The sequence below is a fragment of the Tigriopus californicus genome, chromosome 2, assembly GCF_007210705.1.
Source record: "Tigriopus californicus strain San Diego chromosome 2, Tcal_SD_v2.1, whole genome shotgun sequence".
Classification (NCBI taxonomy): Eukaryota; Metazoa; Arthropoda; class Copepoda; order Harpacticoida; family Harpacticidae; genus Tigriopus; species Tigriopus californicus.
In genome coordinates this window covers 12348296-12361496 of record NC_081441.1, presented here as the reverse complement: position 1 = coordinate 12361496, position 13201 = coordinate 12348296, and the positions used below count along the sequence as shown (strand labels likewise).

At 38.8% G+C, this 13201-nt stretch overlaps 1 protein-coding gene across 1 annotated transcript; it reads right to left on the bottom strand.

The window, feature by feature from the left end:
• Positions 1-2533: 2533 nt before the first annotated feature.
• On the bottom strand, positions 2534-4842 carry LOC131892719 (uncharacterized). The gene is made up of 2 exons (XM_059242552.1): positions 4038-4842; positions 2534-3311 (listed from the first exon to the last, which is right to left on the bottom strand). Exons 1-2 carry the CDS (start codon positions 4697-4699, stop codon positions 2768-2770), a joined length of 1206 nt encoding a protein of 401 aa, XP_059098535.1. The 5' UTR covers positions 4700-4842; the 3' UTR covers positions 2534-2767.
• Between the last annotated feature and the right edge of the window lie 8359 nt (positions 4843-13201).

The window sequence follows — 13201 nt, the reverse complement described above, 5'->3', positions numbered from 1 at the left end:
GGAAAAATAATCTTTTGTATTTGTGATATTGAAAATCGATATCAATTCTTTGGGAAATTGAATTAACATATAACCGGGGCATTTTGGGGCTAAAAAACGATGAAATTTGGACCACTAAATTCCATGTAACTAAGAAGCGGTGAAATAGATGATTTCATAATTTTTATTCAAGAGCTTACTAAATGTGCTCCCAACTTATATTGGGTGGGTTTTTGAAAATTTTATTTTTTATAATGATTTTAGGTATGTAAGTTTTTTATGTGGGCTAGAATTTCAGAAAGCAATAAAATCAAAATTGTTCCCCATGATTTTCTAAGGGAGAAAAATGCCAAGATGTGCTTGGGAATTTCCATCAAAACTTTAAAGGGTATTTTCACCACTGTGCTGTCTTATCAAAAAGGGCCATTGCACCAATGTCTATTGCTTTCCTTGAAATTGTTTCTGAAATTTTCATTTCATCAGTTGTATAGGGTTTTGGAATAGATGGCTTCAAGGTGAAAAAGAAATTACGATAATCTGACCGCGATAACGCTTTTGTGCTGGAGTTAAATCCGAAGAGGCAAGTAGGGCAGGGCGTCTCCTTCCCTCTTTTCTCTAGGCTAGCTTCCCCTGAGGACCCTCATGTCTGAATTAGTACATAAATCCAAAAAAATCCATTAATTTGATAATGCATCTATGGTAAAGGACTAGTGCTTAAACAAGTGAAAACCTATATTACCTTAACCATTCCTTGATTACGCTGAAGGGAATTGAATGCCAGATTCGTTTGAAATGATGCCAAATTTGTCATTTTTAACAAGCTGCTTTGTCAAGAAACCGGCCAATTGAACGGTAGATGGTCACAGCTTCGGAAATTGATGGCGCAAACTTGAAAACGTCTATTGAATTGACTGTTTCTAGTTGAGTACAATTTGAGGCATCTGAATTGCAACCTAAAGCCTTTGAACAACCTAACCCCTTCGTCATACTGAAAGATAATTAATTAATTGTTTATATAAATGTTGTATTCTTTCAACGCTTAGCAATTCAAAAACCTCAACATAAATCAAATGGAATGGTTTGAAATCGTGGAGCATAGATGTTATTTGCACAAAATTTTATTTTCCGTTGAGATTAAGTGATTAAATTGGAGATGAAATAATGACCACAATCGGCCGTGAGTTCCCAAAATTGTTGCTTCGCATTGCTGGAATCTAATTTTGAAAGTGTTAGCGGTAATTCAATAAAAAACTCGCCCCAAAAAATGCCACTCTACTAATAAGCTGGCACATTTGAACAGAGGGTTGCCACACAGAAAATAAGTTACCATAAAGTTGCTGCTCAAAATCACACTTGCGTAGAAAATCAACCAGTTGCCATTTTGCCTAAAAGTGGCACCCAACGTTGCCATCTAACTTTTCCACATGTTCAACCATTTTAAGAACAGACAAAATGACAGTTTTTGTCCAATCATATGCATTGTGAGTCAAAAACGGACGTCAACTACACAGGATATGAAAAAAAAGGAAACACAACAGTGACCCATTTCTAGGTGGCCTAGCTGACTTGAAAGATGTAACCGGATCAAAAAGGCCTACGTATTCCCTACGAAAATTAGAGGGAAGCAAATTGAACAATGAAGGAGCCTGAGAAAGAAGAGAAGTGAACTTCATTGTTCGAACTAGCCTGGATTCTTGAGGACTTGAAGGTGCTCTCAAAACGCACATTAAGCCTCTACGGTCACTAGAATTGACCCTAAATCCTGGGTTGGGACAAAGCTCATGTATTCTTTTGAAGATGTACAGTATCAGATACCTTTCTTACCTTCTCTGAACACTGTACAGTCCCAACTTTTCTAGTCTCGCCCAATATGAGAGCTCTCTCATTCCTGTGATGTTCCTAGTGAAACATCTTTGGACTTGTTCGACCTTTTGCGAACCTGCTGAACGCATTGGAGCCCAAATGGGTGAAGCATATTCAAGATGTGGCTGGACAATCGACTTGTACAGAGTTAGCATCGTGATGCTGTGTCTGGACTTAAATGTGCGATATATCCAACCACACATTTGAAAAGCTTTACAACTGGATATGCTCATCGACCTTTCCATTATTTTGGAGGACTACACCTAAATCTTTCATAGATGAGACCTGCTCAATATCTTTACCTCCATTATCTAGGGGTGGAGTATTCAAAGGAGTTGACCCAAAGGTCATTGAGCGGAATTTCATTCCGTTCACGGCCATATTACTCTTAGTAACCCAAGAATATATTATTTCTAGGTCCTTTGCAACGCTAGTAGAATTTGGCCATTCCTACCAGAAACTAACTTTGTATCGTCAGCATAAGAAGAGAGACGGACAGTAACATTAAGCTTTTGAAGCGGGGCAACGAATATCATAAAAAGGAGGGGCCTATAGATGGAGCCCTGGGGAACATCTGACTTGACATCATGTATGTCACTAATAGATCCCTCAACCTTAACAATTTGCTTCTTATCATGAATGAGGCTTCTTATCCAATTGAGAACCTTGCCTTGGATCCCAATGTCATGAAGATCTTTAAACATTTTTTTTATTATCCTGAGCATTACTAGTGGCCAAACTAATAGAGAAACACTTCCTTTGGAGTTCAAAATGCCTCAAAACTTCAGACCATGTGGTCTGAAATGAGGTAAAAAAGGAATTATCACATGAGACGCTGAAAAAAGTCCTAATTCAGTTCAACACATCAAATGATATTTTTGGTCCATATCTTCCTCCGGTTGAGCTTCCTCCTGCCTGGATAGTCTTAGCATTTATCTCTGGCGCTTTTCGTCATATACCAATCAATGAGAATGTTGTTCATCTCCGTCAATTTGAACAAGGACATTCCCAAAAGAAGCCCCACATAACCTCCAATTTCAGCCAACATGGACAAAGGCGAATATAGAAAGTATTCTGTAGTGGTCTTGATATCTCTTCGGAAATAAAAAATGGCGCGGCCAATATTAGATTCCTCCTCATTCGCCATCCCTGTTACAGGGGGGCCAAAATACATGTTAGTAAATAAACAGCTGTTAGGGCAAATGTTCTTCTGGTTCCGCCGGTTAGCTTGGTAGATCACGGTCACATTCTTCCGATCCTCTTCCACTATGCAAATTTTGGATTTATCTGGCAACCATGGAACTGTGCAGCCAACTTGTGCCAACATCAAATCCCTCAGAGTTTGGTAAATACACGTGTCATAATCAATCTTCACGTTTACACAAGATCCGTCGTCCCCGAGAAGTTGGACCACCTCATGATTAACAGCAATCTTGACGAAATGTCCTGTATCGACATCCACTCGAGATCTGATAAGAATATTACAATTTAGTTGATTAGGGCTATGGGTTGAACACATAGAGTGGATTGTCCACTGACCTGCTGTAAAAGTTCATCAAGTGGAACAATTGCTTATTAGGGAAGGAAGAAAATGTGTTCTTGGCCCCATGACACGTGCCCATGCATTGAAATGTGCCCGATCCTTTTGAGGCAGGTTCAAACCCCATTAGAAATTGGACCACCAGGGGTCTCATAGCTAGGGTTAAAAACCTCAAAGCAAAAAAGTCATAGTATTAAGAAGAGAGAAACGAAATTTGTTCTACGTCAGCTTCCCCTTTTTGCTTAGGTTACGTTATAGAAAATGAGTTTTGTTCAATCTTAACGGTAAAATAGCAAGAAACGTTTAGTACAGAGGGCGTATTTTCAGTTTGATCGATTATCACGTCAAAGAAATCTTAGTAAAGAACTTTGATTGTCTTATATTGATTTTTTTATATTATTTTGATTTGAGGCTATAGAGGATGTAAATGGCGTTAATTGAAACTGCTGACAGCTAACCGAATCCTTAATGATACAAGAGTAACAATTGGAATTATTAGTTCAATTATTGGTTAGGTAAAAAAACACTTCCATATAACATCACGTCACTCCAATATACGAGTATAATTAGTTCAACATGTTGTACCGCTTTCAAATTCCTAAACCTCGAGCTCTTACAAAGAGTTTTATCATGAAACAGAATGGCTCTTATGTACCGTGCATTGGGACTGAGAAACTGGCCCTTATGATGGATGAAGATATCGGTTTTGGTCCGGAAATCAAAAACAATCTCCAACACCCCCGCTTCAACGAGACAATCCGGCAACTCCAAGGCGTAGCAATCCCCGTTATAATAGTATTGCTCGATCTGGAACAAGCCTTGCCCGCAGAATGTGGAATTCCCATACAACATGAAACTGTTCGTTCCATTAATCGGTACCTCGGCATAAATCAGAATATCTTCCACAATCTCTTCCACCCCCACCACTATATCCTCGTAAAAAGTGACGGGGTCTACCGTGGAGTCATTGGAAGTCCATTGGGAATTGAATTGGATATCGCTCTTAGTCATGATCCCGTGATACTGAAGCCGATCCAGTTTGTACGGATATGAAGGACAGATGGTCATAACTGGGAAACTGGTTCGAGCCACGTGGACATATTTATCCCCGGTTCCGGTGGATGCGTCCAAGTATTTGATTACGCATTGAGAAGCTTGGAATATGAGAATGCCCACGCAAACGAAGAGGATGGTGAAGAATTGGCATTGTTTGACTCTACCCCAAGTAAGGTCAGGACTTGGTTCGCTCTTGGGATTTGGATTCGAAAACGAGCAGAGTTTTTCTGCATCGTTGTATGGAAGGACAAACACTCTCATCCCGGAGGGAGCCCTGACGAAACTAAAAACCGACCCGAGAAAGCATATTCCACGCTTGCCAAGAATACCATATTTCGACCACAGTTGCTCACAATGGCGAATGGTGCAAGAGGACTGATGAATAATTCTAAATCCAATTTAGGATGAAATGAGATATCCGATCCGTCCAATGTTCTTCCAGGTCTGCAGAGGGGCTGCCACTGCAATGTCGCTTAAAAAGAAAGAGCTAGAATTTACTTGCTTTGAGATGCAAGTCTCACTTTGAAATTGGTACACGTTTCAGACTCTCGTGCAGAGAGAGCAAAAGCCACGTATGATTAGTGCTCAAAGCTATGGTTTCATGGTAACAAGGGCCCTTATTTGCAAACGTCAGACAACCTGAACAAAACGGGAAGACACACGGCAGATTGCTAAACAAACCACTTGTGACGTGCCATGAAAGTGATTTCTTTTCCGGACATTACGTGACCCAGGACACTAACTATATATTAAGATTTTGAAAGAGTTAGCCAAAAACAACACAAATGCATTATAATTCATTAAGAGAGAGAACTCTGCCCAATCTGCCCTTCATGTGGTAGAGGCTGACTCACAGAGCGCCCTCTGAAGTGCAAAACCTAAACCATTTTTCTTGCAGCGTAAGAGGGCTATGGCAATGCCATTTCCGAGTAAATTCAATTGCCATTAATTGTATTTGAAAATCAAAGTAATTAACTAATTAATTGCATTTAAGCCGATGTAACTGACATATTTTGAATACAAGTCCTTCGCACCAATATTTCATTGATCCATCAATGGATCTAGATTTGGGTCCCACTACATGACATTGTAACATTACTTTTTATTCTTCCTGTTAATATTGTTCAGACTTTTCAAAAGAATAAAATGATTTCGAAATTGGTTGTTCACTAAAGGAATGTAATTTCAAAACGATTACATAAAACTATATATAAAAACCCAGTAATTGTAGTTAATGATATTTTAAACCTATCAAAATCATCTCAGAGAGAATTGACAAGTCTGTAAGTTTTGGAATTGACATGGACTCAGATGGAAAGGTGTTTTTCTTCACTCCAAAAAACAGTACTTTCAAAGCCTTTCTTTTTTGTGGACTTCCTTACCGCTACTCGGATTGGAGTACCAGCACTTCAAGACGAAAAATGTATTCATGTTACTTAACTTGTAATTTCATACATTATTTGATTGACCAACGAATTACAGTTGGCGGATCTGGCTAACCCTTGAATATAAGTTTCATCGGGAATTTGAGTCAAACTTGTCCAAGTCTGACTTTATTTTTGATTGCACACAGATGCAAGTCGACTTTCAAACAAATTGCTCTACCAAAAATAAGCGTCGTGTACCATTAGTCTTAGCCTAACGTTTGTCGGTTAAAATGCCTCTTTCAACTTCAAAACTCGCTCTATGGTCATCTATTTTGAAGAAATTGAATCCGTTGCAACGATTCTCCTTTTTGCAACAATTGTGAAGCGGCCTGAAGACCAGACATCGGCAGCTTTTTTTAAGGTTCAACAAGCAAAAAGGTGTTTTGATTAGTTCAGTTTGATTGCATATAAACCTTCATTTCAAATAAAATTCATAATTCCAGAGCAAATTAGAAATATTTTCGGACTTACTGAAACCTATCTGATTTAGCAGGGTGGAAGAGCATTTTATGTGCTGGCAAGACAAATCAAGTTGCAGAAAATATCAAATTGACCATTTTGTAACGTTTAAAAGCAATTTCATGCTCACATATTAGGTACTAAAATCAATCTCAGTTCGTTTTTTCAAGCTCTCTCGGCGTGCTATAAAATCTTCAAAAGCCCCGCTGCTCTAGTGGCCTTGCTTAAATACCGTTAATGACCATGGATCTAAACACATATTTACAATCAAATGGTTTTTTTCTTGTTTCACCGATCCCTTACCGTAAAGGATCTAACTTTGGACTCATTGAGCTGTAAGGGGGATATTGACCGGGTTGTTTTGAGGAATGATTTATTTATTTCAGTCCTTCACCACCCTTTCCAGTGGCGCCCCTTGCGGAGAATTTGGACCCTATTTTAAGCCCTTTTATCCATTGGAAGAACGGAATGAAATGTCCAAATTCTATAACTTTTGGAAATCCATTGGGTGGCTTGCAAATTTGTGGCGATCAATTGGAAGAAAATTGGCGACTAAAAGAGCGCCTTTAAAGCAATATATTTTGCAATCCTCGAATGGTGACTATGAACACCAGCAAAAGTAGCCGCTAGAAATTAAATCGAAAAAAATGAAAAATAGACATCTTCTGACTAGTTCTTTTGCATTAGAAAATGTAGAAAAAGTAAATAACTTCGATTGGTGTCTGCGCGAAGGAAAACAATATTACATTCTAAATATAACACCGACTTTGGCAGCTGAAGGTGGCCAATACCAAAGCATTCATTAGATCATGGGAGCCCAAAGAGATGTGAAGCATTCCAAAAGGCGTGTACTACATCTGGAAATGATAGTAAACTGGGGTCATTTGCAAAAATAATGGTAATTTGGAAACAATATTCCACGGGGACGAGCATCGCCCGATACTAAAAATCAAGAACGTTCATCGTTTGTGAGCAGATATGTTTTTTTTTCTGTGCCTGAGGTACATATTTGGTTCATTCCATTATTAACGCATTGTCCAAACCCTAGTACAAACAAGTTCATTATGCATGAAAGCATTCGTAACATGTTGTGAATGGACCTGTCGATGATGGAGACGAATTGAGCCATCGCCAGCTCATCAAAGGTTGCCAACATCGGATTCATCGCTCATTAGTTGTCAATCGATTTGAAATGCCTCAGCAATGTGCGAAGAGGCCTCCATTGTCATTGAGGAATATAAGTATCAATTCAAATGACGAGGACAGTAGCAATTTAGATGATCCAGATTGGGAAAGTGCCAAAAGGCGTACTCGTATGTTTCAATGGCAAGTTCCTTGAAACCATACTTGAAATCGATGGCTCCTATAGATACTTGTCTTCGCTATTTTACATTGTACTTTTACTTATAGTTCGTTAGTGAGGGAGTGAATGGAGGTCCTCGTGGTTGATTGATCAAGATAATATTAGGTTTACATTCCCAAGGGCACTCATTGTGCGGAATATTCGGCTTGAAGTATTTGAAGCGCTTCAATTGTAAAGAATGTGCTTGGAACCTTGGCTTTAGCTCAGCTGTTTAATGAGTTGCATTCGCATGGATTTTCAACGTCAAGTTTCCATTTTACGAATTGCAGACAACCAACACCTAAAAGTGGAGATGAAAGTCCTGACCCTAAAGGAAAATCGAGGCTTTCGGAACCAAAAAGAATGCATCCTCATTTTGATGTCAAGTGGAACACAAAGCCGTTCCTTTCTCCAATCCCGTAATATGTTGTAGGGACCAAGTTATCTTATGCATAAAGAGCGAAGAAGGAAGACAAACGGTCCTCGATCTGATCCGATCCGGCTCAAGAGCAACAGGCATTATAGTATAGTTCCAGAAAGACTAACGAAGCTATACCTGACAAAAAGATTGTTTGTGATACGGAACGCCATTGCGCTTAATTTCGTGCGTTATGGCTCTTGTGTTTGTGGTGGTTGTGGTTTCTTTGCTTTATTATTTTGCCCATTCTCCATGCGTTTACATTGCACTGCGCCAACACCTTTCATTCTTTTTCATAACGCTATTGCCAAACAAAGGTCTGTAAAATAAATCAGTGTCTAAAAGGCCACTACGAGGTGAGATCAGGAGCCTAAATTGACAAAGCTCATGGAGAGCTTGGACGTTAACCGGTATCAAACTTCTCTCACCAAAGTGGGGAGCACATGCTTATTCTGAGTAACGTCCAAGTCTTAACACGGAGATACGAGCATTTAAAAACTCACTTCTGGTCTGGCAGAGCAGAATAGATGAACTGACTAATTCAAAGAGTTTTGGTGAGGGGGAGGGGCAAAATTGGAACCCTGGATGGGAATAGGGTGACGATATTTTGATCTGTGAGCGTAAGGAGCGTGCCACTTTAAGACAGGATGTTGTTAAAGTACAATGGTTACGACAAGCAAAAAGAGAGGTAAATGGGTAGAAAAGAAGACATCATTGGAATGTGTGAGGCTTTTGAATCGCAGACTTCATGATCTTCTTACTTGCTTTGACCCTTGATTTGAGGTTTTCTCAGTTCCGTTCATCTGGGCCTGTTCTAGGGAAGACAACCAATAGATAACTAAATGTATGGATTGCTTAAGGGCGCTGTAATCGCAAGTTTTTTCGTCTCAGCTATCGTTGAGAGTCAAAAAGTTCAATTTGCAGTAGAGATAATCCTGAATACAATGGTAAAGATCTCAATCGTTGACGGTAGGTCATGTCCAAATTCTGAAAAGACATCCCAAATACACCCTTTGCCAAGCATTTGTAATGGTTACCGATCGTTCCTCTACTGATTGAAAAATGTTCAAATGAATTTCAATGTGAAGCAAATATTTTATAGACATCCATGCTAAAAACTCTCTTTGGCCCTCAAAAGGCAAAGCAATTTTGATCCTTTTCCCTGTCACGCTTATTTTCTCTTCCAATTTCAAGACAAAAATTATGTATTCGTGTATCTTTTTGGCATTCCAGAGTCTTGTGTTTGCAAAATCAGTGGCTCGTTTTCAACCCACGACACCGACTGGCGTCTTCACTATGTTCTTTTCGAAACTCTGCGAATTCGCCCTCCCCAAGAATTTGTTTTCCTCACATTCTTTCAGCGAAAAGCACTGAGCCAACCATGACTGGACAATGAGATCCATGAAAGTAGGATGAAATCGAGTTAAGCCTTATGAATTTCTTTCAGTGGCTTCGCCGAAATGCCACTGGCGATTTTGTACCAGTTCTTGAGAGACACAACTAAACAAGGATGTCTTTTGATATGGAGAGTGATCCTTTGGAGGATAACTAATTTTAGATTTTGAGGAAGGTTCTATTTATTTTGTACTAGTACTACATCTAACTCTAGCCATTTTGGAAAGAAATGTCTACGAGCGCCATCTAGTGGTAAGTTTAAAGTTTTGATGGAATATTGACATGTAGCTTGATGAGGGAAGAGATTATTGCCTTACAATCAATCGTAAGTAAAATTGACAGAAATTAGCTACATTGGAGGGCGTTTTACGTTAGTGTTTTCCTCAATTTACGTTTCATTAAATGGAAGAGGAAAAAGGATGTATTAAGATTGTGATTCGACTTTCTAAAAGAACGTAGTCACACAATTTTCTTTTTTTCAATTGATTTTGTTTTTGCTACTTTCAATTTTGTTAACCTTTCACTTACGGTGACATGACAAAAATGTGCTAGCAAGCTCATTTTTGCATATGTTACTATGTTTGATCTAATTAAGAAATATATTGGATAGCTCTTTTTTATTTATGGTGTTATCATCCTTAAATATTATGTTCCTATAATGGGAAAATTAGAACCTTCATAAACCCTAAATCAACAAAGAATGAAGCACAAACCTTTGGCTATATAATGCATATTCTTTATTCTTTTTTCATTACATTGCTCTTGGTAGCAATGTAAAGTTATTAAGAAATATCTGAAGAAGGATTTAAACATTCTTGGTTGCCTTTTGTACCTACCAAGAACAACTTTTGAACATTTTCATTCTCATAATTGTCTTGCATGTTGAGGAAAAAGAGACTATAATTATTCAGCAATACTTTCCCAAACAGGTTTAACCATTATTTTTGCTTTCCCCACGCTCTTATAACAGTTACTGCATCTTTTAATCATTTGGCTTATGAATTTTATGTTATTGATGCCATTTTTCATCAATATCACTATATCAAAAAGGAGGATCTCCCACTTGGGACAGACTACCTATCTCCTTTGGTTGAGCTTTTGCATTTTCCCAGCAAGCGGATCAAGAGATATACAAAAATAGTTTAGATACAAAGTTAGTCACAAAGCATTTTTAAAAGCATTTGTGAGCTTTGTCCCAACCCAGGTTTTAGGGTCAATTCTAGTGACCGTAGAGACTTAACGTGCGTTTTGAGAGCACCTTCAAGCTCTCAAAAATTCAGGCTTGTTAAAACAATAAGTCCTCCTCTCTTCCTTGTTTCTCGGGATCCATCATTGAACAATTTGCTTCCCTCCGATATTTGTAGATGTTTATCCGGTAGCAAGATTTAAGGTAGACTTGGCCAAGTTTTTGACTAAACTTCCTCATTAACAATATAGTGTATATCTTCACTCTCCGAATGCTTAACAATGAATGATGCTGACAAATGCCTTCCTTATTGCCATTCTTTACATGCGTTATCAATATGACACTGTTCAAATGTGGGGAGTGATAAAAAGGATATAGATTAGTCTGTCTGGAGCGTCCGGAGCGAATTGTCAACATCAGAACTTTTCAACAGTTTGACATGGCATCTGAACCAAATACTTCGCGGTCTAGCCACCCCAATAGCCCAAATGACAGTGACGACGAAAGACAACCCAGGTCATTTCACCGCCAGCACTACTGTGACGGCTCGACCTCCATTACCATTAATTATAATTGTGGCATCAATGGAGATCCTCATAATAACTGTGGTTCCAATAGATATCCTCCAATGGCTTTTTCTTGTTGTGCCAGCGCTGAGTGCAGGGGAAGATGGAGGCAAACCAGATCCATTGGGGACAGAAACGTGGGCGATATTCTTGGGATTGACCCAAGCGATGCAACATTCCTAGAAGAAGCTGGCTTTAGAAAAGCCAAGCAAGTTGTGGGAATGCTCATGAGCTTCGAAAGTGATCGAGAAAAATTCGAAAATTGGCTCCAAGGTCTGGGTATATCCCGACGCAATGCAGAAATAATATTTAATAGCATTGTAAGATATCTCGACCATCTATGACCTATGTTTGTTTTGTTTTGCAAATTGAAATCGAGAATAAAGAAAATATCTCGTGCATTGTTGTGTGTGTTCTTTTTGCTCTTTGGCTGTGATGTAGATCTATGGATCTACAAGCCAATTAAAATTATTGGCTGTCTAGATTTCCCTTAACATGGCGTCATCTACTGCATTGATGAAATCTGAATGCGCGAATTTTAAGGATCAAACTAAAATCACGAAAAGTCATGAAAAGCAGAAGTAATGCAAAAAGTCGCCAATCAAAAAAAAAGTATTTAAAGTCATTTATGCCCCTCATGCATTCGTCGTTTTTTTAGCTAACAATTCGCCAGTGTGAGCAGCATTCCTTCGCCAGTTTGAAGGACTCAAAGGACATCAACCGAGCACGCAGTTCATGGTGCTTATTCATTGACCTGTCCTGTGTTGAAAAATGAAAGTTACCAGGTCTTTCAGTCCACCTCCCCTGGTGTGTAAAAGTAGGGTCCATCGCCGTGCAAACTGTTTAAAAACCATTGTTCAAAATAGAATCCCACAAACATTTTTTCCCTCTCATCGGACAGACAAATTGCGCATGGCAACTCTTTTTTGGTTCTACAAATCAGACCTATCGTGTAATTCCCAAGACATATGCGAACTGATGAATAACTCTTTTTGGCAATTTGACGACTGCATGGTGAGATGGGGAAACTTTTGACCGGCCAGCTCACATTCCTTTGAAGATAGTACACTGCCTTCGGTGATTTCGGAAGATCAGGCAATCGGGTAGGCGGTCTCCGTGATGAATCATTTTGAAAGTTGGGTACATACATACACACAAGATGAGCAAAGGGCTCCCAAACAAGTCTTGAGGAGACGGAGCCAAGAATGCCCCCGAGTCCTCTTTCAAGTCAGTTGAAGACGAAAAAGAAGGGAGAGGCGAGAGTTGCAAACTTGCACAGGTGGATGGATGGATGGTTGGTAGGTGGAAAATTATTCCGAGAGCCCTGCGATTGCTACACGGACTGAAAACGTATCCTCAGGTACATAATGATACAATACACATCGGACCAATGGTTGGTAAAGCTGGAGGAAAAAGAGCTTGACGAGAAAAACAAAAATATCTGTTGAAAACAATGAGTGACCTGCACAATCTTCATACTCTTCTGATAGAACTGTATAGTCAAGCAATAATCAAATCAAAATTGAGTTGAAATATCTATCCTCTCAGGCCTTACAATTTTAAAACGTTGCCCAAACATCCTTGGCAATTTAAGATTTAAAGAAACCCAAAGGAGCATGAGATAGATTCGTTATTTTACCTGAATCATAAAAATAAAGCCTAAGGAATATGAGCAAAAGTTACTTGATAACAAGGTTGCTTATCATTTCATTTATTAATTAATTGTTATTTTTGTTAATACTTGTAGCAGACTTTTAAACCGCTACTGGAAAGCAATCAGTGAAAGAGTTATCATTTCATCTTTATTTATCTTTACGATAATGATGTAACTGAGCCAACAATGAATTTGAGTTGTCAGATCTGCTTATTTGTAGAATGTTAATAATGTTCAAATTTGATTTTAAGTATGCGATTTGAAATCACAAATTCAACAATTCAATAAAAACGCGCCAAAGTTTTAATCGAACTCG

Excerpts from the sequence above, each read along its gene's own strand:
- LOC131892719 (XM_059242552.1), bottom strand. The coding sequence starts at position 4,699 with ATGAGAGTGTTTGTCCTTCCATACAACGATGCAGAAAAACTCTGCTCG. Across the intron at positions 3,312-4,037 it reads TTTCTCAGTCCCAATGCACG|ATCTCGAGTGGATGTCGATA; the intron begins GTACATAAGAGC and ends TATTCTTATCAG.